This window comes from Drosophila kikkawai, chromosome 3R (assembly GCF_030179895.1).
Source record: "Drosophila kikkawai strain 14028-0561.14 chromosome 3R, DkikHiC1v2, whole genome shotgun sequence".
Taxonomy (NCBI): Eukaryota; Metazoa; Arthropoda; class Insecta; order Diptera; family Drosophilidae; genus Drosophila; species Drosophila kikkawai.
The window spans coordinates 9,617,980-9,644,110 of record NC_091731.1 but is presented as its reverse complement, the minus strand read 5'-3'; the positions used below and the strand labels follow the sequence as shown (position 1 = coordinate 9,644,110).

General features: G+C 40.2%; 1 protein-coding gene across 6 annotated transcripts in view; it reads right to left on the bottom strand.

Moving 5' to 3' along the window:
- Positions 1-2,739: 2,739 nt before the first annotated feature.
- Positions 2,740-26,131, bottom strand: part of Nlg4 (Neuroligin 4) — a 49,402-nt gene continuing 26,010 nt past the window's right edge. For 4 of the 6 annotated variants that reach the window (XM_070287086.1, XM_070287083.1, XM_070287085.1 and 1 more), the window contains exons 11-14: positions 22,434-22,943; positions 21,723-22,301; positions 10,150-10,654; positions 4,257-4,357 (exon numbers count right to left, since the gene is read on the bottom strand). In XM_070287086.1, the coding sequence (XP_070143187.1) occupies positions 10,191-10,654; positions 21,723-22,301; positions 22,434-22,943 (1,553 nt within the window). In that variant the 3' untranslated portion in view covers positions 4,257-4,357; positions 10,150-10,190. Of the gene's footprint in view, positions 4,358-10,149; positions 10,655-21,722; positions 22,302-22,433; positions 22,944-26,131 lie in introns of all 6 variants that reach the window. The other 2 variants (XM_070287088.1, XM_070287087.1) reach the window with 2 other exon arrangements.

Genomic DNA, 26,131 nt, shown 5'->3' with positions numbered 1-26,131 from the left:
AAACCCGAAATTCTAAAAAAAATTTAGTTGGAAATAGATATTAAAAACGTATCTGAAACGCATCGTCAAAAGGTCCGCAAACAGTACTTCCTGCGGTATTGCCACAGGTCAGCAAACGATCCTTTTTCGGGTATCGTAAAGGGGTTGCTATCGGTACTGTTTCCGGTCTCGCCACAGCGTCCGCAAACGCTATTAGTTCGTGTTCCGAAAATGAGAGGTTTTGGTGCCACAAAACCCAGGACAGGTAATTTACTTTGTTTTTCAGTTTTTAATATTTTTTACGGAGTTTTTGTCTGCTGGGAGCTTTTCCCAGCAGACAAAAACTCCGTAAAAAATATTAAAAACTGAAGTTTTGCGGACCGCAGGCGGACAAAACGTCCGATTTTAGGCTCAAGATCGGTAGCAAAGTAAATTACCTGTCCTGGGTTTTGTGGCACCAAAACCTCTCATTTTCGGAACACGAACTAATAGCGTTTGCGGACGCTGTGGCGAGACCGGAAACAGTACCGATAGCAACCCCTTTACGATACCCGAAAAAGGATCGTTTGCTGACCTGTGGCAATACCGCAGGAAGTACTGTTTGCGGACCTTTTGACGATGCGTTTCAGATACGTTTTTAATATCTATTTCCAACTAAATTTTTTTTAGAATTTCGGGTTTTTTAAATGTAAATAAAACATACATTTATTTATGTTTATCATTATTTATTAGTTATCATTATTTAACTTAAAAAATAAACATTTTACTTAAGATTTGTTAATTTCCTTAAAACTAATAATACTTAATACTAATACAAACCGTCCTGTGCATTCTGCTTTTGTGTCTGCTTGCATCCTCCAACGCAAATTTGTTTATAAAAGCGGCTGTAAAAATATAAATTATTATAAGTATATACGTATTAAAAAATATACGAAAAATATACATACCTTTGACGGATGACGTAATAAGCATCTCTCGAATGGACATTTTGGACTCTGTCCCAAACCAGGACCATTGGCGCGCCACTTCGTCGGAAATTAAGTCTCGCCAGCATAAATAAATATAAATCTAGTCAATATTAGTTCATTAGTAAGAGATTGTATATATTAATCAATTTAAATTTAACACTTACCGATGAAAACACGTGCGTCTTTTAAAAAACTGTTCACTCACGTCCGCACAACTCGCCGGTCAAAAGGAAAAGAGTCGCAACGGGAAAAATTCCACAAACCAAAAGAGTTAAAAGATGATGCAATAATATTTGCCTCTCGCTCATTTGCAGCGAAATAACAAAAAACAGGCAAGCGACAAAAAAAGGAAGGAGAAGAACCGTTCATCGAGTTCTAGAAATTTCGTTGACGACAAGATTTTTAACGCGTGCAGTGCGTTTTAGTGTCCGTTAGCGGGACATTTGCACGGGTCCCAGTGTTAGCCCGTTTCAGTATCTGTTTTCGGACCAGGTTTCGACAATTAGGCAAACCTATTGCGGTAAGTCCGCTTTTTGGCCGCCCACTGTACGTTTCAGTGTCCGTTAGCAATACGTTTTCGGTACATTCACGGGGAACGCCACAGTTTTGCTTTTCGTCCGTTTGCGCGTCCGTTTTTGAGCATTCCCCGAACCTAATGCGGAAACTCCGATTCTTTGTTCGCATTTAATATTTTTAGCGGACATTTCTCGGATCCATCCGCACTGAGACCGCTCTTTGCCTGCTGGGTTCTTTTTAGACGCTGAACAGTCCTCAGTACTCACACATTCACACACTCAGTGGCACACCCGTTTACCAGCACATTTTAAATAATGAAAATTACGCTTAAAACTTTGGCTTTTGGAAAGAGCAACAAGGCTGCCAGCATAATGTTGCCAGCAACACACATCAAACAAAACAAACAAGTCAGGGTGGAAAAGGGGCGGAAGAGTCGGTCTACAAAAGAGCTACAAAATGACCAGCGGGCATTTTGTATTTTTAGCTTTCATTTTCTATTTTCCACCATTCTTAGTTTTCCTCTTTTTTTTTTTGCGATTTAATTGGAATAGTTTTGGACAAACATCAACAAGCTTCCAGACCAGAAAGTGGCGAGGTTTTGATGAAGGGGCTACATATTTAATTCCAGAAACTGAGCTCCACAATATATAAATTAATTTCCAAAGAACCTTGAATATTCCGGCTGAACTTAGTAAACTTTCTTCCTGCGAAACACTGCTCGTTCTCCATCAGCGAGGTCTTTTGCAGCCATATTGCTGGCCAGACATAAAACTTGATTTAATAACCGTTGCTGGCTGCCATAAAAATTTGAGCCATTAAAATTGCCAGAACGAAAATTCTTCACATAAACGAAAAGCCTTTAAAACGAAATGAATCCAGAAATCCTCAGGGTCAGATCGGGTTCACTGGGGTCTTAAAGTCTTTATTAGCTGTTAGCAGGCATGGCAAAAGTTCATAAATTGCTGTTTTTCGTAGAAGGATTACAAAACAATATTTCTACGGTGCGCTTAATGGCATTTCCAAGGGTTTCCTACTTTGACCTACTTGTTTTAATATTAAATCTTGGATTTAACGGAAAATGTTTTTTGAATTATAAGACGCAAATGATATAATCTTGCCTTGTTTATTATTATTCCTATTCAATATAGTAAATAGTTAAAATATAAATTTCTTACCTTTCTGCTAATGTCAAAGTTGACTAATTTTACAAGCAAAAGATTTTCCTTTTAAATTCTATAACAATAAAAAAAAAACATTATGAATTTCTTTAATTTAGTTTTTATTGTTTTCTGTTTTTATGGTTGGTTTATATTTCGTTTAGTTTAATTTTACTTCATATTAATCACTTAATTTAGTTTATGTGTTTTCTGCAAGTCGACTTTTTTTTTTCATAATGTAAACTAGACGATTATAAATTTTGTTCTTAAAAGTACAAATATTTTATGGTTTATCTGTGCTTTCTTGGCGACGCCTTCTATTAGTTTTGATGAGAATGATTTACGAATAGGATGGAAGAGTTGTTTTTAAATAAATGAAACAATTAGCATTTCTGTTTTGAAATAAATGAGCTTATCAGTTGGCAGTTTTTGTTAGTTTGAGGTACCTCTTTTGTGAGAACAGGATTGGATGTTACAAAATACAATACAATATCTGAATATTTAAAAACAAACCATTAAGACTCTGATATATATCATTTTCAGAACTCCAATTGACCTGTTGCGTCTAGGCTGAGATTCCCAGGTGTGCTGCTAATTATTAAATTTGAAATGTGGTTGAAAATCATCGTTTAATTAAACACTGTTTGGTTTTCTCGCTTTGTACACAGAAAAAAAAGAAGCGTCACATGTTCATGCCTCGTCCTTAGAGCAATAATTAAATGATAAACTATTTATTTGCTTTCAATTATGCCCTTCATTGTTGTGTTAGTTGATCCTTATCTATTTTGAGCGCTTTTGTTTTTGTTAGTTTAGTGATTTTCGTTTTTTGTTTTCTTTCATAAATTTACTTGAAGTAAATTTTACCACATTTTATGTTTATTTTGACTAGAGTATTTACACTTTCGTTTATCAACAAAGACCATCAATGTTTGCCTTCACTTTCTTGATGAGTGGAAAAAATGCATTTGTGCTACACTTATCTGACGAATTGTATGTATCGTTAGCTTGATTATATCCATATATATTTATATATATGCGTATATATAGTTCACAACAGATCTATCGAGCAACTAAACACAGATATTTAACTAACATTCTCGAGCTATATGTACAGGTTCCTTATCGACTACGTTTAGCTACGGAATTTAATGCAACTTGTTTGGTTTTCTGATGATTTGTTTGATTTCCCCTTTCCGTCGGGGAATTAGCCTATGACTAAACAGAGATTAGGTGCAGTCTAGTAGTTGGTTTTATCCTCAATCCGAGAAGTTCTTCTCGTCGGAGAAGCGCACATGGTGCTGCTGCTTGAGCCTCCCGCCCCGCTTCCCCCCCGTCGACGCCGCCATTTTTACGATCCCGCTGCCGCTCCCGCTTCCGGTTGCGTAGCGCCCGTTGCTACTTCCGGTTGCTGGCAGAGTCGGCGACATGGTTGCCGACGTCGTGGTGGACGTCGGAGAAGACGAGTTGGTCCACTGCTCGTCGCAGGAGCAGTAGCCCCTGGCCACATCTCCGCCCTCCAGCGCCAGGGCATGCATTTCCCGCTTGAATCGCAGCTTCTTCAGTTGCCGCTGCTTGTGGTCACCTCCAGTTCCTCCGCCCCCCGTCCCGCCTTTTCCCGCCACCACAGTTGCAGCTAAGTTCGCATCGGCTGGTGTCCCATTGAGTTGGCCATCATCATCCGCCCGTTTCGGGGCATAGAACTCCTCGGGCGTTTCCGCTCGCAGTGTTTCTATGGAGCTGCAATATAAAGTGGGAAATAGCAGTTGAAAATTAAAGTCTTTACTTGGATTTTATAGGTAAAATATTAAATTTAAATTAATTAAAAAAATATAATGCAGAGTTAATGCAAGTTGCTGCAAATAGAGGCTGAGCCAATAAATAGTCATGATTTGTAGGTGGAAATTAATGGGATTAAAGCGCTGACAACCCTAATAGATGATTTTTAATATAGAGTTATTAAATAGTACATTATTTTACATATAAAACAAAAAGAAAATGAATACATTCCAATTAAAATATATCAACATAAGAGAAATGTGCATTATTAATTAAAATTTTTAATAAATGCCCATTTAAAATGGAAGGAATCATTTATCCCATCGAGAATTCATAGCTTAAACGAACTTTTAGAGTTTGTAATACTTTCGCTCTTAGAAATCTTTACAATACTTTTTACAGTTACCCCTTTTTAGAACCGCCTCAGCCATCAGCGTTTACGACACAGTGCCCGCTAAAAGTGCAATCCCATCAGTGCCACTCAGTTGGCCGCGCCATATCGCCAGCATTTTGCATACATATCTGTCCTATCGGGTGCTCGGCTCCATTTGGTCGCGGATTCGTTGATGTTGCGCCTTTCTCAGGGCCGCACACTTCATTGCGCTCTGTTGGCGCTTTCTATTTTCCCATTTTTCCATTATGCCTTGGTGTTTAGTTTAAAATTCAGCGGGAAAATCTTCTGCAGCAGCTGCATGCCATATTTATTCAGCTTCATTTCTTTTTTTTTCATTTCGTTTCCAGCGTTCTTTTCCTCAACTTTTTCTTCCACCACCGCTGTTTGTGTTTTTGTACCACTTAGACAGAATGGTGAGGGTATACCGAAATCAGTTACTTATCGGTGTATATTCAATAAAGTACAAACTTCATTTTCTGATTCCAGATATCTGATTCTGTTCGGAATTCATTTGGCTAATTTGCAGTCTTCAAATTGGTAAACAGCTAAGGTCTTATAGTTTTGAATTTTATTTTGACTGCTTAAAAAATGTACAAATTTGTAGAATTTTAGAATATTATTTAACAGTTCCTTAAGATGAAGTTATAGAACCTCAAAGGTAATCAAGAAACGTATTTTTGCACTTTTAGGTTAAAATATCTCAAGAGCTGACGAATAGGGTATTTTCTAAGGTCGGATTTGAGTTCAGAGCATCAATTACCTTCGGAAAAGTATATTCCAGTTCTGAATTCTGAAATTTTTAAAATGTTTTCGGCCTGTGTAATAGTTTTTAAAATAATAAATATCGGTTTGGGCCATTATATAAGCTTAAAAATTAAGAAAATAATTTTATATTGAAAATATTGTAAAGTTTTATATACAGATTTTTTAAATATCAAAAAGTATAGCCATATTTGATATATTGATATATCAAAAATATGTTATGTATGCAAATCACATTGAAAATATATCGGTGTCTATGTATATCGGCCAATGCATCGAATATCGATATATTATCGACTTATTGCTATTTTTTGCCATCTCAAATCTAGTCTAAATATAAAGATTTTTAATTTCATTTACATATTTCAGCGATAAATTTCTAAAATTCAAAAAACATAGACTAATAATCGAGTTGTTTAATTGGTACTTCCTTCTTATAACTTTGCACTTATACACTTATTAAAGGGTACCTTTTTGTCCTGCCTCTTGACTCCTTTCCACCAATTTTGTTTTCTTTCGTTTTAGCTGTATGCGTGCCCATTTTTGCAGTACAGTAAACTCGGGATGGCGAGAATTTATGCAAAGAAAGCGAAAAGTGCAAAGTAAAGTGCAGTTGCGAAAAATGCGCGGCTGCCTTTTGTTTTGCCAGCTCTCTGGCCAGCAGGGGGTGGTCGGATGGTCTGTGGGCTAGAAAGGCGAGCAGGGGTTAAGGGGGCTGTGCTGCACACAGTTGAGCGCACAATTTGGCGCAGATTGTTGACTGGAGTGGTGATGATGGACAGAGGGGGGATGGATGCGAGTGGTTACAGGGGCGGCGGAGCAGCTTAGACTTTCTCCTCGCAAGATACCGAAACTGAAAGGGAAGAAGTCGTGAAAGCCCCGTCAAAACGAGGGAACTGAGTAATGCGCGTAATGCAAATCGCGGCTACAATGTGTGCATGTTACGGGTGGGCCAGGAGGGCGTACGGGGGCGGGCGAAGGCAGGGACCATCATTAACGTATTACGCGCATGTTTGTGCAGCCACTTTGCATATCTTGTGCTGCTGCTCGAGAGGGGCCAAATGGCTTGGCAGAACGGGAAACGGGGACTGAGACCCTTCTTAAAGAAACAATAAACATCAGTCAAGTGTCGGAAACTTGGCCAGGTTCATAAGCTCATTTTCGTAAATACTGAAAAGTAGGAGAAACCGTTTCCACATGTATAATTAACTTTAATTCAAGAATTATAGGAAGCTGAAAATAATCCCCATGCCTATAATGAGCTGCTCTAGTGATTACTTTTAAGAGTTTTGGTATAAAATGAGCGGAAAAGGGTAACATTTTAAAGAATTAAATAACTTTCAAACTTTGAAAGTCTTAAATTCCTAATAAGAGTCCCATTAGTGACGGAAACTACTATATCTACGAAGAAAGGTTTGAAAAATTTCCAATAAATATTAAATATTAATTTAAATAGTATTTAAATATACAGATAGAATTTCTGTTAATTTCTATATAATTGTCTTAGTAGAAAAGATATTTTCAGTTAATTGAGTTTAGGTAGTTGAAATACCCTTTCCAAATAACCCAAAAATCTTGCTACCTTTGTTTATATCCATTTAACTCTACTTATTTTCTCTGGGGCTTGATGCAACTTGAAAGTTTTACGCTAATTACATAGCACATTTGGTCCACCAGGGTTGCCAGTTCATGTGTGCTGAAGGGACATCATCCGCTCTTAGGCTGCTGTGTACGGTGGTGTCAAGAAATTCAAGCACACAATTTCCTAAACTTCTTACCACATTTCTCGCATTTCTCGACAGCAAACTTGTCAGCTCCGCAGTAAATATTTAGTTTCCAAAATAATTTCCGCAACAAATCACAACAGATGGCAGTCAGGGAAACCGCATCTGATGATATTATAAGTGCAGCCGAGAAATCGATAAGAAATTAAAGTGTTTTCATTCATTTGTTGACTTAATTGATTAGTAATGTGTTGGATGAGCACATCAATTGAGTTGCAAATGCAAACAAGTAAATTGCAATTATTTATATTTAACTACCAATCATTAAATGGAAATCCAGGCTTAACAAATATCCAAATTTATTCAGGTTTTATGTGGATCTTTGCTAGGTTTGCTTAAGGCTTAAATTTAACTAAGGTTTTAATTGACAAAGATAGTTTTTACCTCAAAAGAAAATCTAAAACTTAAATATTGACCGATATCGCTTTAATCTTTATGATATCGGTATTATTGAATAAATAATCGACAAATTTATTTAATTCATTTAATTACCTATCGTTTTTTTATATCAATTATATCAATTAGATTATTTATTTGGGGCTCATACATATATGGTTAAAATAACACATGAACTTTTGTAGTTTCCATTATTTCACTTTTTAAACAATATGGCCACTCCAAATTTAAAGATTTTTTCCACCAAAAGATTGTTTTCATTTCATTTCATCTCCCATTTTTTTCTTTTCTGAAACGCAACAATCTTTTGATCATAATTTCAACAAGTGCAAAAAATCTACTGAAGAGGGAAGAACTTAAACAAAGTATAAGGACCCAAAATGGAGTGGCTCAAGGAAAAAGAATGTGAAATTAATGTTTATTGCGCTTTTAACACATATACACTTCGACACGCCCCCGTGTCCGGGTTTGTGTGTGTGTGTTTAAACCGTGTGAGTGTGTGCTTGTGAATGTGAGTGGGTGTAAATTTACATAAAAGTTGCCATTTGCCCTGGGCCCCGCTTTCACTTTGGCTGGAAGGGAAAATTGCATTTCCACACAGGGCCAAGAGCATGGCGCAGAAATGTTAATCAGCTAAAAGTTAAGGAAACCAGGACGGAGGCTGCGCGGGCATCGTGGGTTAAACAAAAAGGCAAGAAATGCAAATTTAATTGTATGCCAGGTGAAATAGTGTCCTGCCCGCACACCTCTCCACAAGTGGCTGCAAGTGGGCAGGAAAAGTAGGTGATAAAATGTGCTGTAAGTGGACAGATCTTTTCGGCGCAGCCTCTTATTAAAGGGGATTTTTATTATATGTATATAAATTTAATATATTTAAATTAGAAATAAATATTCTTATTGGGATTTTTGAGAAATTTAAAGAGGTCATTGGGGATATTTTTAGATGTGCTTATCATCCCATTCCTATAGAAAATCGTAGAACTTATAATAATTTAGGAATTAAAGCTACTTAGCACCTTTGAAAAACAATAATAAGCACAAGGCAACTGTTTTATTTTGTTTCACTTTCAGTCTTATTCCGTTTTCCAGTTCTCCTTTGAGTTGACAGCAGCGTAAGTATGCTTCACAGCTGGGTTACAGTTAATGCAATTACCAATTTTTTTTTGTTGGCCACATTGCAGTTTTAATTTGGTTTAGCTCGAATTTCCAGAGACCGAAACTGGGCTCATAAATTAGTCGAGGGCTCGGTTTCAAGTTGCATGCCGCAAATTACCTTGCACCTTGCCACTTGTTATGGCCTGCTCTGGTGGCTCCAGTTTTAATTTCGTTTACAATTTCGTTCCCTTTGGCCCGGCATTAATGCCTATATTTTATTCGTTCTTTCCTGCTGCGAAAAACTCTCCATTAAAGCTCTACCTTTTCGGTATTTGGACGCCCAGTCTATGGCATTTTTCCATGCCAGTGGCTGCGACATTTGAGTCCACCTTGAACCATGAACTCGGTTATATGCTTCGTGCCTTTCGTGCATATTTATTTTTATTCGTTTGTTTTTTATTTTATCAAATAAAGAGGCAGCATTTTTTGCTGCCGCATGTTTGACATGCCGTTTGTTATTTTTGATCAGAGTCTGTGTGCGCAGATATTTTATTCTACCTTTTTTTTTTTTTGGATGCCCCGGCACGACCTTTGGTTTTTCTTCTTTTGCCCTGTGAAGAGTTCAGCATGTTTGTCATTTTTGTAGGATGCAGTGTCGGGAACTACATTTTAAAGGGCTTAGCTGACTATATATTATACGGATTGCCCAAGCGATTTTAGTTTGAATTTAATGTCTCCTTAGAAAACACATACTCGTGCACGAAACGTAATAAATCGCCGTGAAAAGGCTTGACCACCGAACACCGACGAATTCGACCTCCTTGACTGCCACGTGGCGCCACAAATATTACACCAAAGAATTGAGTGAGCTTCTGGCATAATACGCGAAATGAATAATAAATATTCTTGGTATGAATATGCGAAAAAAAAGAACGTTTGAAAAAATTACATATGAGTTCACGCTAAATCTCTTGAGACTTTTCTTTTTTGTACGGAAAAAAGGATATACAGATGCATAAAAGAGTTTGGGATAAGGAAAAAGGCTCAAATGAAAGTGAAAATGGTGGGTGAAAATCAAGGCTAAATAAGGCAAGCATGTGAGTTACATGAATTGAATAATTAAAAAACCTTACATAAAAATGAAAAAAACTTAATTTATTTTCTAATAAGTATTGAAACCAAGGAAATATCAGAATCAGAAAATTTTGAGAACTGGTTTTAAGAATATAAAATTACTACAGAATCTCCAGATCTTCCACTTTGTTCTGCATTTCTGCAGTTCTGTAGATTCTGGCTATTTGTTATTTGTATAAAACACTCACCCCGTTGATGACTATAAGTCCAACTCAAAGACCGATACCTATCAGACGCGCATCTCGTCCATGGCCGCCTGCGGCACCTGCTGCTGTTGCTGCTGCTGCTGTTGATGCTGCTGCTGGTGCTGGTGCTGCTGCTGGACACCGACGGGCGAGGCGGAGGTCAGGACCATGCCCTCGCCGTGTGTGTGCACTAGGTGGGCGGCGTGCGAATGCGAGTGGGTGTGGTGGCCTTTCGAGGAGCTGGGAGCACTGCTCACGCCGCTGCTGCTACTGCCCCCGGAAGGCGTCTGATCGAGCAGAATGTTGCCACCACCTCCGCCGGCCCCGGACACGACCACGCCCATTGCCGAGTTATTGCTGCTACTGTTGGTGGTCGTGGAGGAGGCGGTGCGGAGCGGGGGGCGTGGTCCGCGTATGTGGTGCGATTGCATTCCAGTGAGGACAGCTCCGTTGGCCTGATGTTTACTCGACTGCTGTTGCTGCTGCTGTTGATATTGCTGGAGTTCTGCTGCACAAAGAGAAAAATCATGTTTAGTTGGAATATTTGTTCGATGATAACGAAAAATATTTAATGAATAATTAAGTTTTCAGAGGAAGAGCCACAGCCAAGAGAAAATTAATGCGCTTTGAGCTCCGATTTTATAATAATTAATAACCTTTTGATCTTTGATAGTTTTTTAAAAAATATTAAATAAATATTGCACTCTAGAAAATATTTGTTATCAAACCAATTATTAGTTGAGACATTTTCCCTCTCTGTAGAACGGCAGTTAGTTGGGAGGTTGGAGGATGTAAGCTACTTATGTACGTTATGCATATGTTGGCATATTATCAGGCAAATGTTTATTGACGAGCAGAAGCGGCAGCAACAAAAAGTCAATTTGTAAACAACAATGTCAACCATTAAACACACATTCCCATTTCATCCGCAGGCGACATCGCCGCCGTCATCCTCATTCACAGAGTGAGAGTGTGTGCGCGTCATCGGAGCTGGTTGCACTTTTTGTTCCATTGAATTGGCAATGTAAATGGGGAAGCATGTGAGGGTTCCCCGTTTTCCACATTTCGATGTCGTTCAACTTGTCGCCTCGATTGCCTTCGAAATGCAAAAGCGCAAAATGTGCAGAGCTATTGACGCGTCTAATATTTTGATGTCGACCCCCCGAGAGGCTCCATTGTGTGTTTGGGAGGTCCTTCTCAAGTTCCTTTTCCCCTCTGTGTGTGTGTGTGTGTGTCTGGGCAGAACTAATTTGTTTGCCTGGCTTCCACAGACACAATGCAGTTTTATTGGTGAGTCGGCACTAAGCGAGGCAACTCCTTCCAAAGGAATGGCGTCGGGTGGTGCAATAAAATCTCGAGTTGGTGACTGCGATTAAGCAATAAGTCTGCGAGCAGTTCGTACTTGAGAGGTGAATTCATCCGGAAACGGGTTTAATCAAATTTGTATTTGTTGATTTGTTATGTCAAGAATCTTTTAATACAAAATATCTCTGTAGAATTAATAAAATCAGATTACGCAATAAGGGCTTTGATTTGGGAAAACTTACACATTTTTAAGAGATAATACAAAAGGGTTTCATTAATACAGTTCAAGTTGATATAAAGTTGGTAAGCAAATTTTAAACAAGCCTTAGCATGAAGCTATATATAATAAATAATAATTAGATCTAAATTAATTAAATCTAATTAAATAATGAATAACATTAAAAGATTATTTTTTCAAAAAACAGACGAAGACTAATCTAGAATTATAACATTTTTGGGATCTGTAAATAAACCAAGAGCCATACATTTACAAAAATCATCACTTTCTCTAAGTCGTTAATCCGGCTCGAAGGACCAAAATAAGAGAATAATCTGATTAAATCTGTCTTTATTAGATGAGATGAGCATTAGGAACGCGTCTCGATGGCTTTCCCCAGATCCACAATAGAAGATTATTGACTTAGAAAACTGAATAAATTTTGTGAGTCTAAAGAAAAACAATATATTTCGCAACCCTTAATTTGCTTACTCCCTTTTATAATTTCCCAAGAGTTTAAGAACCTAATAGCTCCACTTAAGCTTCGTATAACACCTTTATTAATTTTCCAGATCCAAACCATCCGCTTATCATTTCAATTCTAGGAGTTCTAAATCCCTTTTGCCTAGGCTCCCAACGGAAACATTTTTAATCATGCTGGCTTCTTTGGCTTTTCTGAGCCCCTTCTTAGACGTAAATCTTTTAAAAATTCAAAGAAATTTTCATTAGTCATTCAAGATGTCCCTGGGCAACCTTTAATCCCGGCCAAAAACAGCTTTCACTAATTAGAGGTTTAATTCAAGAAAGTACACTCGATGGCAGAGCCGACCAGCGCATCAGAGAGCTGTGCCCTTTTGGTTTTTATGTTTATGGCCTGGACTTTCTGGGGATTTGATGGGCAGCCCCTTTTGGCGCAAGTCAAGTGGCCAAATGGACTGGACCTAAGAGAGCATTCAGAGTCAAATGTACCGGATTATGCTGCCCGGCTTTTGGCTAGTTAGAGTAGAGCCGGGCGGAGATTTGCCACGAGATTTCGCTTGGAGGACGGAGATCAAAGTCGACCAAGGCCTTAACTAAGGCATAATTTAACCATTTTTTTTTGTTGTTAACAAAAATACTCACAAACGCAGGCTGAAACACTGGCGGGACCTGTGGAAAAGGGACCGCAGAAGCTCGAGTGCTTCGTGCAATTTCCCTAAGGAGTGCGGCCATCATTTATGAATATGAAATTAACAACGGTGCGTATGCGTAATTTGTAATGAAAGCCGGACCGAACCGAACGAAGACCGGAGACCCCCGACAGGGCGCCGGCCACGTGGTAGTATGCAATAAATTTTCAATTTCCATAGCTGGAAGTTTTTGCCCGACCGACAACCCGCAGCGAAGCAAATGTAATTTATATGCACATCACTTATACGCACTGTTGCAATTACAATGCAAATGCTGCAACAAATGCGTGTAACGCGGCCCAGAAAATATTACCCCGAAAATATCGGGGCTGCCGCGAAACAGACCCCCAAAAAATGCAGTCCAAAATGCTGGCCCAAAATTCCGTTCAACGGATGTTGATTAGTATGAAATGACAAGACCGGAAATGCCGCGCATAACTCAAAAAAGGGAAATAAAACAGAACTGCCAGCCGCACGGAGCTCACTTAACCACACGGACATGAAGAGCCATTGCGGAGTGGTCGGTGGGGTGTGGGGACTAGGGGGTTAAGGGTTAAGAGGTAAAGGGTGGGGCGTGAGTGCAACCACTCGGCCATGTGGATATTGTGGGTTTTGCTCGCCCAACTAAGTGGACACACAAGTGCAGCCAATTGTGCTGTCCTGTTTGTATGTGGGATGTGTGGAGTGAGGGAAGGGTAAGGGATAAAGGGTCAGGGGGGGGGCGAGGGTTCCACGGTTGTCGCATTAATGAAGCATGCTCCACTCTCTGACTCACTCACGCCAATTTATTGCTGAATTTAGCCGTTTCCGCTCCCCGCAGTTGACAGTTGTGGGATTTATGAAAATAAAAAAAAATTATATAGTATACTTAGCAGCGCATGCGACAGGAAATTGGCGGCGAAGGGGGGCCCTGTGGGAATTTATGGCCCAGAGATAGTGAAGTAACGCGCCCAAGCAGCTGCACTTAATGTCTGCCATCAAATCAACTTGCGACGAATGCAACGTGATTGTCATGGGCTTAAGTATCCAATGGCAAAGCAAACTGTATTGAAATCTGAGTTTGTTGGGCTCTTAACTCTGAGGGGAGTTTTCTTTTGATTTCGATGTAATTTATTGGTTTAATACAAGGTGATTTCTAGAGGGAAACCTATTTAAGAAGAGATCTCAGTGAAAAATATAGTAGTGAAGCAGTATAAATAAAATATCACTTGAAACTCTTAAACAGCTCTACATATATCCTAGAATATTCCTAAAATTGATCCCAAATCTGAGTCGTACTCCATTCCATCTGCTAATCAACTGTTCATTACTAAATTTTGGGTAAATATTTAGAGTTTTGCAGAACATTTCAGAGCAATTAACAGTTCAATTAGCCACAACAGATTCGTAGAAATTCAACCCAACCCAAAACCTAAAAGCCTGACAAATGATACGAATAAGCTTTCGAGGCAGCTAGCAACCCCTTGATAGCAGCCCGAGCCCGAAATGGTTTTCAAATTAGCAAACGCTTAAGCAAACTGCCAAATGCCAGGCACAACATTTAAATGCGATTGCTGCAACAATAGCAACAGCAAAGGCAAGGGCAGAGGCAGCGGGAGCAACAACAAATGAGCTTTGTGTCAAAGTCCAGATTAGCATACAATTTAGAGCATTTCAATCAAACATAAATCACAACGAGCCACTCGAACTGGACTGGCGAGTCCTGGCAGCAAGTCCTGCGAAAGGTACACGAAATTGTGCGTAGTAAATCAAAGAGGGATAGATAGCGAAGGCGGCAAGGTAGACAAAGGTGGGGCCGAGAGCTGGAAGCAACAGTATAAAAAATCTATTTTTCAAAATGCAATCCGAAGAAATCAAACCGGATATCGCTGGGGCAGGGACGCTGGTGCCGGAAATTTATGTGCTTCTATTTAGCATTGAGTTAGAAGTTGCGAGGAAGCGGAATTGAGCGCACGAACGAGCAAAAATTAAGTATACGCCGCCGTGCACTCAAGCAGCTCATGCGTGTGTTTTCGCATTTGTATCTGTGCGCTGGGTGAGTGTGTGTGTGTGGGGGAGCAGCACAATTAAATTGGATTTATGGCGCGCATGATTGCAAAATGAAGTTAATGCGCATACAAATACAATCGAGCCAAAAGAAAAATGATTCTCGAACTTCTTCTGCTTGGGAGCCGGGCGGAAATCGTACCTTGTTTGTCATGTCATCAATAATCGAGGAGCAATCGGGAGTTGGGAGTTGGTAGACGGTAGGCGGGAGACGGGAACTGGCGCAAGTAAATTGAATGAGCATATTAAAAAAGGGAAAGTATTACATGGCCGTGTGCAAGGAAGTGCCAAGGAAATGAAACTCGGCACAGAAGCTCGAGTACGAGCTCGAGCGGACGCAATCGGAGAGCCTCGATGAAATATGTAAGAGGAGCTGGCCATGTAGATTTATGTTGGCCCAGCACTGGCGGCTCTGAAAAATTTATTAGGCAGCCGTGCCGGCCATAGCTTGGGTTAATGTTAGTTTATGCAATAGTTTGACACATTTGACAGGGGAAGCGCTTCTAATTGATTGATGACAAATGGGTAGCGGCAAAAAGTTGCTCAACTTCCGGAAAAAGTGAAATCATTTATCTTTTTATTGAAAGCTGATCGGAATGGTCTAGTTTCTTTCTAGAAACTTACTTTAATTATGAGGGTTGTGTAGTTTAGAAATTTAAGTTTTCATAACAATTGAATTTTATTATATTTTACTTACAGCAAATTGTTTATAATATAACCAAGCAATTAATTGAATTTTAAAGCAAAGCATAAATAATTCCTGATAAAAACAATTTTAAATTTGTTTTTCTCAAGACTTTCTCTTTTAAAAATCCGTCAGTCTTTCATTTATTGGGGAACAACTATAAAACCAATTTGTAATTCAAAGCCAACCATTGTCGTAAATTTTTGGCGTAAGCCCTGCATCAACTGAAGTGGGCTTTGGTTTTTACAAGGCTTTTGCATTCTCTCACCAAAACCGGACAACCAGTCATCCTCCTTATTTGTGACCCTTTGGGCTGAAACCCAACTGACCACTAAGGGTGATATGAAATCTCCCTTCCCAAATCTCCCAACCCCGGAGGCAATAAAATAATATTGCCTTATCTAACTATGTGCGCAATGCACAACAACAAAGGGACAAATGGAAAAAGTGCGCCAACTATTCTCGACGAGGGAATTTTCGTCGTGGCATGGGGGTATGTATTATTTGTATGCCCGCAGTTGGTTGGCAAGCGTCTATCATTTTAGGGGAAATCGTCAAAGCCTAGGCGAAATAATAAAACCGAAGAAAGTGAAAGGCAAACAGGAAGGGAGATATTTACACAGTGAAAAGAGTTTAAAACCGAAGAAATATTCCAGTAAATTAATAAATATATCAAAATAAATATAAATAAATAAGGAATCAAATCTATTAAAATATATAAAACTTTTCTAGGGGAAAACGAAACTTGTCCGAGTATTTTCTTTCACTGTACAGAGTATAACCGCTCACAATGTGACGGCATCGATGGCGTCGAATAATGTTTGGTTGGCTTTTCTTTCCATCGAGCCGAGGCCCCGCTTCTGTTTGGGATGCCGGGAACAAACGGCAAACATATGGTGACGGCAGGGCAGGGCAGGGCAGAAATATGGTCAGAGTCAGTGGAGTGGGGTTGGGTTTGCAAATAGATTTTTCATCATTTTTTGTCATTTTGCTGCTGCTGCTGCGTACACACGGCGTATGTGTGATAAACACTTTTTGCACTCTCTTCCTGCCTCCTCAACGGCGGCTGCTTTCTGGTTTTTCCTGCTGAAATTTCAATAATAACATTTGTATGAAGCTGTTTATATCCTGGCGGCCGAGGGGAACTGTTGTTCTGCGGTTGCCCTGCCGTTGACAATGTGGATGACAATCATGTCACGTCACGGATAAGGTGCTTTTCCTCTCTCAGTCTATATTTTACCCGCCCATCATCTTTTACTCATCACAGTTATGGGCGGAAAAATAGTTCTGAGAGTTTTGTTTCGACTTAATATATTAATTGGAAGAGGTTTGGTAAGAACAATAGTGATAAAAGTAATACTAATACATAAATATAATGATAATAAAATCCATATTGATTATGAAGAGAGTTTATTGAGCAACTTTGGTGGTGCTTTGTTCCTTAATTCATTATAATTAAACCAAATTCACAAATAGTCCAACATATTCAGATAAAATTCCATGAATAAAGTTTTTGAAGAAATACAAATCTAAAAATTAGTTATAAAATATATTCTATTGAACTAATATATTCAAATAATACCTAAACTTGTCTCAAAATTCATTAAAAATGATATTGTAAATTATATTTATAATTCCTCCTATAACTCCTACTATTTCAACCCCAACTGTACATACTTTTGGCCATGTTTGGGGTGCTTAACAGGCAACTCGCGTTTGCCTTTTGTTTGCTGCCTTATTTTTATTATATTTATGCTGTTTTTTCCTGCTCTCCACATACATGTCAGCAAAAATCGTTTACGCTTCATTGTTTTTACTCAATTTCGTTGATTTTTTTTTTCCTGCTCACTTGGTTTCTCTCATTTTTTTGCACTTGTCTGAGGTCGGCTCTTTTATTTTTGCTTCATTTCTGGGCTCATCCGCCAAAAACTCTCTATGCAAAGTATAAATCTGAATAAATTGAAAACACAGAGGCGTAGAGGAGCAAAAAAACAGAGCAAATATGAAATAGCCCCACTTTGAGTGCTTAACGCTGGCTTCAAAGAGCTCAGAGCTGTTGCCCATTGCACAAAATCGAAAAAAAAGAACGAAAGTTGTATTGAAAATGATTAAGGCCCCAAAAAGGCTGACTAAGGATTTTTATCGATTGAACGGGCCCAGTTCTCAATTCCCATTCATGTATGCAGGGGGCTAGCTTAGTTTTAAGTCTCTTTCTAATCAAAATTTTGCCAAACAAACTTTTCTTTTTTCCCAGCAACATAATACACGGGCATTTCGATTGCCCTAAAAGTTGGCAACACATTTTCCAATTCACTTTGCAAGTCAGTAAACTGAACGCTTAGTGTGGGTGTGTGTGTGTGTGTGAAGCTTTTCCAGATGATTTATGAGGGGTGAAAAAGGTGAAACTTTAACACTTGTACTTCCATTTACATTTCTGATAAATATTCACAAAATTGAATTTTGTATTTTGTTTTAATTCCATTTAGATTAATTTTAAATGTGACAAATCTTGTATTTTCCTTTTACTATTGATTATTGACACTCATTTAAGGCTATATATCAAAAACAATAAATAATTAAACATCCTCAGCAAATACACAGCATTTCATGGTTAAATGTTGCATGTCCTTGTAATAAAAGTAAACAAAAGACGAACTCAACTGGTCTCGAATTAAATTATGAAATCTTTTGCCAATTTTCCGACAAAAACTTGAGCCGGAAACAGGTTGAAGTGAAGGCAACTTAACCTAATGAGGCATTTAACTGCCGTTCAACAATGTCAGCAAACTCACATAATCCGCAGGCATTCGCAAACACCGGAGCCAGAGCCAAGTAAAGGCAACAGCAGGAACGGCAGCGGCAACAACAGCAATGAGTTTAATATGCCACTCGAGTGCCTTAAGCGGACAAAAATCTCAGAACAAACATTAATTACACAAGGATTCTCGCCCAGACACAAACTACCGTTGACTTTAATATTTATAGTCTCTTCGCCGGCAAGAAAAATTTGCTGCTCAAATAAATAACTGGCTCGGAGGGGAAAAGCACAAAATATATGCATGGAGAGGAAAATTGAGCGTCGGGCAGATGCTGGAAATATGCGCCCACGCATAATTATATGAAAATTCGCAATAATTATAAATAATGCACAGAGCGCTCAAAAATGCCAACAGAGAAACACTCGCCACTTCCGACAACGTCGCCACCTGATGGCTTCGCCGACGGCAGCTTCCTCGTCATCATCACCATCATCATCATCATAATAAACATAATCAGCGAAAACAGCGCCGAGTGCCACGCCCATCATCCCACTTAACCACTACGAATTTCCGCTTCCGTTAGGGCGCGAGCGTAAAATTAAATCAGCAACAAAATATTCTATGCAAATGCAAAAATAAGAAAAAAGAGAACTCACTTTGCCACGGCAATCCAATGAAAATGTGAATTTGGCTCAAGTCGGACTTGCTATCCGCATTTTTCAGCTTTTCCCCATTATCGACCAGCAATTAGAGAGCGAGCTGACAAAATAGAAGTGCATAAACCTGCTCAAGTAGCTAAAAATTGGATTCCCTGGAATTTCTCGTCTTTGAAAATTGGTTCTCGGAAAATGGGGTTCGATTTGAGTGCGTGGGAAGTGGAAATTGAGTGTAAATTTGTGATTGAATGGATTTACAGTTTGCAGGATTTTCCAAAAAATAAACATTTGAGGGTCTGCTTTATATAGAAAACTGAATGAGTTATGGGCAAAGTTTTCAGTTTAAATAATTCCATTTGCTAGTTTTTGCAATTTAACTAACTTATTTTCAGCTCAGAGTAAAATCTAGTCATTATACTTTTATCAAATTGAGAAATAAACAAACAATTAAATTCAACAACATTCCAAAGAATCCAAACAACTTGTGAATAATGTGTATTTATTATGTCATCAAATTCTATAAATAACCTCTGCCTTAATTTATTTTTAAATTTGCTTAAAAATTCGCAGAATTTTATTTTTGAATAAATTATCTGTCAGTCCCATGCTAAAATATGTATGCTTGGTATTTTCATCGTTCAACCCTAATTTGTTTATGGAAAATTAAAATGAGTTCCCTCATCTGTCAGGTTCAGCCGGGATATATTGAACAGAAACAACAGTTTTTGTTATTTGAAAAAACAATTGGAGTTTGCCGACCTGTGCTCGGCGTCGTTTGACCGGCAGCAGCGGCTCATCGGATTGTTGTTTTATTTGCCATCGATTGCTGAAATTGTATTTATGAACTGAAATATGCCAGCGACATCGGCGGGGTCTGGATTGTGGGGCTTTCCGCTGCGGGTCCCGCCATAAAATACACATAATTCCGAATGCAGAGATGGTGGGGTTGCCGCGCTCCTAACTTATTCTGCACCGCTGGCTCGGTTAATGTTTTCATTTTATTATGCTAAACTAAAACCAACAGTTTTATTCGATTTTTTTTTTTATTGGCTTAATGTGGTTGAGTTGTTTTACTGCCGGCGCTACCTTTACGGAGCTGGGAGCTCTCTCCCAGATTTGCTTTATCGTTATCGTTACAGTTTTGTCTGGCGATTGAAATTGAAAATCTTATCATAAAAATCATGTCGTGACTGGGAATGATACAATCGCAAGTCGAATCTTTATTTTATTTGCCGTTTATATTGGAGATTTATTAGTTGGGGGCATATTTCTTGAAGTGGCCCCTAACGACTTTATTGCGTGATGGCTGGGAAAAACTGTCAATAGCTGGCAGTTCTGGGCCCCCCTTCGCATTTAACAGCTCATCAAGCAACAGAAGCCCACGGGAGAAACACACTAAAAACCCTGGCAATCAGTGGAGCATAATTTGTACAACAATTTCCGCTGCAGACCAAGTCGACAAACCGGGATTACGGGTTTCGGGGTTTCGGGCCGCTGTCTGTGTGGTCAGAAGTCAAAAGTCCGTTGAACCCCAGCGAAGCGTAAATGTTTTTCCCGGTCCTCTTCTCATTTTTCCTCTTGGTGCTCCGTTTTTCCTTTCCAATGATTCAATAACACGTGTTAGCCGGGCCAAAAAAATACAGAAAACAAGGGCGAAACAACCTCCTCGATGGCTGATTAGAACAATTTCAATTTTCACGCGGACATTCTCGTTTTTTTTTTATTTTGTTGCTGCCTTTGGCTTTTTGCAACGTCAGACCTTTGGGCACGAAGGTCATTCAATTTGATTAAGCAATATTTTCGTTTGCTCGGGATGATTTAGCAGGAAATTTATGTGTATGTGGGCGGTGTACCCCTGACAGGTCCCAACATTCCTCTGTCATGCTCGTCCTTTTTTCTGACAACCAGTTAGCCGAGGACGGGGAGCCTTTAGTCATCCATTAACCCATTGTTTGGATTTAAGGACTTAAAGAGCAGCCATTGAAAGTGAGTTAAGAAATCGTATAAACATATTTGTGATGACTTATTCGAGGGATATTGTTATTCGATTTGAGGCAAAGTATTGGGTTTTTGTTTACACTTAATAGGAAAATAGTTATACATTTTTGATGGAATGATATTAATATATACAAGTGAAAAAAATCGAATGCAATCTATAATGTATTGATAGTTTCATGAAAATAATATTGGACTTAAGCTAAACTTTTATCCTGCATAAATCTCCTGCTCTACTGAAAACTGATTTCATATTTACTTTCAATTATACGATGTTCCGTATCGAGGAAAACCGAATACATTCTCACAGCTAAACCGCATCCAAGTCTCGGGCTGATTGTAATGCAAACTGTATTTTACCAATGCCAATGCTTGCCGAGTGTGAACTCTCACAAAAGCTTTTCAATCTCGAATTCATTTGCTTGAAATCGAATAAGCAGACTCGGAGGAGCGCAGAGACAGAGACACAGAGAGCCGTCGAGTGGAGACTCGAGAATCGGGTGCAGGGAGGTGGGAGGCGGAGAAAGGGAAACAAGCACTTCATAATGAAATGAAATCTTATCACATTTCAGCTTGATTGCTGCCTGCCGCAACATTGTTGCTTCGTCCTGGCGCAGCTCCGAGATGTGGAAAAGGAGCGAGCGGAAAACAAACTTGCAACTTTTTGGGAAGCTGCAAACGCAATTCAATTGCATATCCTTTGGCTGTTGCCTCCTCGAGTTACCCGTAGTTTGTGGCACTCACCTGTCGTGGGATTGTGACGCCCTGCGCCCGCCAGGCCAAGATTTCGTGGCAGCGTCATGCAGTCCCCGCCGCCGCCACTGCCACCGCCGCCGCCTCCAGAGGATCCGCCGCCAGCACCAGGACCCACTGCGGTGCTGGTGAGCAGGACATTCCCGCGACTGTCCACCAGGGCTGTGCCACCGCCCGCTAGATTCAAGGCGGCCGTGTTGCGAGCATAGTTCAACGTGGCCGCATGGTGCAATCCCCCCGACTTGGGCAGCGTCATCATGCCGGGATTGTAGCTCACGCTGCTGCCGGAGACCACAACGGAGGCGCCGCCAGAAGAGGGCCCTCCGCCGACTCCACTCGCCGAGCCGGAGCTACTGCGTCCGAAGGTTTGCGTGCCGGTCATTCCCTTGATCTGCATGTGTTCGCGTTGCTGTTGCTGCTGCTGCTGTTGTTGGTGCTGCTGCTGCTGCTTGGAGCTGGTGCTGTAGGTGACATTGCCCAGGTTGTCGGTGGTCACCTTGCCACCCTCAATTCCGCCATTGTTCAGTGCCCCGCCACTGCCGCCGCCCACCTGCTGCTGCTGCTGCATACCTATGAGAGCATAAGAAAGAAGATACAATTATATTATATTTAAACTTGAATAAGATTATTTTAAAGTCCAAAGAAATCTTTAATTGCTGTATAGTTAAGTCCCCAATCTTGGCAAGAACAACTCCTACTCACCTGTATTAGAGCAGATATGCGGTGGTGGTGCTTTCACGTCGTTGGCAGCTGCTGCTGCGGCGGCTGCTGCAGCCTGGAGCAACATGGCCGCCTGACCGGCCTGATCCTGATGGCTCTCCACGTCCACGATGACATTGGCGGAGCTCTGCGAGTGACCCATGTGGTAGTGGGCATGCTTGATGGGCTCGGGCGGATAGGGCACCTGCTGGTGCAGGCTGCGCTGCTGGTACTGCTTCTGCAGGGTCTTCACCTCCAGCCGAGTCTTGTCCCGCTGGTAATAGACGCCGGCGAAAATGAGGACATTGAGTATCAGCAGGCTGCAACCGATGGCAATTGTCACACTGAGCGCCGTGGAATAGGCCGCGTAGCCGGCCGCCTCAAAGCCGGAGGCCAGAGTGTCCGAGGAGGCGTTGGCCAGGGTGGTGGGTGCGAAGACACCGCCGCCGCCCGAGTAGTTTCCTCCAATGGGTATACAGGTCGTATACATGTTGTTCGGCTCGACGGTGGTGACTGCAAGTAGCAAAAAAAAGGGGAAGTGGGTTGCATATTAATCTCCGAGCTCGTGCTGTAGTTCATTTGTTCGCTGGGGGAGGCAGTGCACGGGTCGTATGAGTAATGTCCGTTGCCGTACGAAATTATTCATACGGGGCGAATGGGTAATGGAGGGTAAAGTCAACCGTTGAAGCGAAAAATTGTGTATTTCTTGTTGCATGTTGGCCAAGCTTAAATTTCTTAAGGCTTATTACACTTTGTGTGTGTTAAATAAGGTAAATACAATAGATTCTCTTTTAAGCCTGCCCAAGGCAAGGGGATACATTTAATTACAGTCTGTGCCCTTTTACTTATGTTGGTTTAAAACGACATAAATGTAGCTCTTATATATATTTTCCAAATAAACAAATAACCCAGAGATTTATTTGCTTATACATTTCGGTAATCATTGTTCCCCCTCTTCTAAGCCGAAATATAGACTAATATACTAATGGTAAAACATATAAAACTTTTCACTAACGTAGATAATATTTAAGTTTAAATCTTTTCAATTCTCTTCTGGTGAATAAAAGCAAACTTCTTCAATATTTGACCAAGTAATGGATGGAGTTTGCATGCGGATTAGCCCAGCTTAGGGCCTTTTATGCCACAATCATTCTCGCTGGCTGTTCCTTTGTCTCAAATGTCCAGAATGCAAAATTATTTCCATTTCCCATGCGGGCGGTGAAAAATTTCGCGCACCACCACGCCGCCATTGTATTTGCCAAGGTATTCGCAAACGACTGAAGGAGTTGGAAGCGCAAATGTCTGTGAAAACAAATGGGTTTCTCGTTGCCTTTGAAGCTCTATGTATCTCTCCCTCTATCTCCCATGAAAATGTATTTGTCATTGTGCTGGAAGTGTCTTGGCATTGTTCTACGGTCCCCCGTCTCGATGTCTCTCTGCTTGAAGTGCTTCCTACACTTGGCATTGTTTTGTATCAAGTGTGGAAGAGCGAATGCTGTGTCTGCACAGAAATAAATTTGTACTTTGTGATGCTCAAAATAAATTATTTCTTATTGTTTCTCTTAGCTCAACATATTCTAGGGTGCTTTAGAAATCATCAGGGGTTTTACAACCCTTGAAAAGGTGTTAAAAAGAATGCAAAATAATTTTGTAGCTAACGAATTCTTAGTTTATGTTGCATAATTTAAATCGCCTTTTAAAGGCACTTAATATGATACTTAATATGACGTCTCACAGTCACAAAGGCAAACTCTTCACACGTTTTATTGATTTTTAAAGAAAATAAAGATGGTTTATTTAAGTTTGCAATAAACCATCTTTATTTTCTTGATGGAAAAAGTTATATTTTTATGCACAAAGATAAGAAATTATTTTTCGCTGTGTGATTGTTTGTCTGTAAAGTTTTGCCTTTCAATTTTCTGCATATCAAACAATTTTGGCAAAGTTACTCGGCTCAAGATTAAAGACTTGTGCACGTATTTTGCATAAATATTTCCCAAATAAATCTGCCGTAATAATCGGGAATAAAAGACAAAGTATATAAGGCATATGGCCACCCACGCCGGGTGTCAATAATCGTGTGAAGATTTGCAGCTGCCACTCAGCCAGCCACTTGCTGCTTTGTCTGAGAGGTTTTCAATTTGCATTCAAGTGTGGCATTTAATTTACTCAAGATTGTTTGGTCGGGTTTGGTTAACAGAGCGGGCCAGAGCATCAGGTGAGCGCTCGGTCGCCTCAAGCTTGTGTGGGGATTGGGTATCCAATTTGGAATTAGCCCCTATCTATACATAATAATTTTGCTCCAACTTTGGCCATCAATCATGGCGGCGTAGGCGGTGGCTCGACTCAAAAACTCTCGACCTGTCACTTGAGTTCACTCAGGGAAATGCTTAAGACCCTTTTCCTCGGTGGGTGGGTGTGTGGGTGTGTGGCAACCCTTTTGCTAAATTGCATAACCAGATAAATTGTGATCCCCCCATCAGCAGATTCGACCCCGGCCACTAAGCTCTTTATCATTCCGCTCCATTTTGCATTTAATTTTGCAAGTACAAATACTTTTCGGTTGGTGTGCAGCGCTTGGAATTTTCCCCATTTTTCCTCTTACTTTTAATTCCTCTTTATTTTTATTTTCATTTTAATTTTGCCGTTCGTTCCAAGGGCCGCATGCGTTCAAGGACCCCAGATAATTATGTTACGAGGACACATGGCCCCAGCTTGAGGCAGACAGATAGCCGAGGAGGGTGCGGCGGGTGGCAAAAGCAATGCTTAATGTGGCTTTAATTAGTGGAATCACAAAATAGGAGAGGCAACAACAAAAACAAAAGTAAAAAGAAGAGAAAAAAATGAAACAAGAGGGAAGAGAAGAAGCGTTGGGCAACCCTAAGCCGTAAAATCAAACCGAAAAATGGTGAGCAGAGGGCGTCGCCTTGCAGCTTTTTGTGCCACGAAAGCGAAAAATATTTTTGTGGACAGCCCGAGGAGGTTGGAACTGGAATGTCCTTGCATAAATTAGATATTAGTCGGGCCAACGGCATCAGCCTGAGCCTGCCATCCAGCGAAGGACACTCGGGCATTTATTAAGTGAACCATTTCAATTTTCACTGATAGTTTGACATTTCCCAGCTTAATCAGGCCTGCGCTGCTCTTCCCCGAAAACGAAATCGCAGGAATTATGCAAATGATTCCAGAGAGCTAAGCAGAGATGGCGAGGATTTTCTCGGTGGGCTTTCGCCTAAGTCTCCTTCCACATGTTGCGTTATCTTCATCTCTTTGCCAAATAACTCAGGTGAGCCGACTTCTGCCGGGGTTTCTTTTCTATTTCCATTTTCCCCGGAATCCAGGTCAGGCAAAGTAGCACAGAGTGTACTCTCCGTGCGTCTGTCTGTGTGTATGTGGGAGCCTGAGGTTGTGGTTGCTTTGGTCTTTTTCCTTTTCTTTTTGTTCTGGATAACTGGTAACCAAAGCTTAGGCAAGATGCAGGGAACTCGATGATGGGATAAATGGCATTGAAAGCATACTCAGTGGGATTGAAAATGCGTTAAAGGAATTGCTGGGGCCAAGAATTTGAGTCTCTACCTTAATTATTAAGAGACTTTAAAAAATAACAGAGATTTAAAAAGATGTCGTTAATATTTAATAAAATATATACACTAACAAGAAAGGAAGCTAACTTCGGCACGCCGAAGTTTGTATACCCTTGC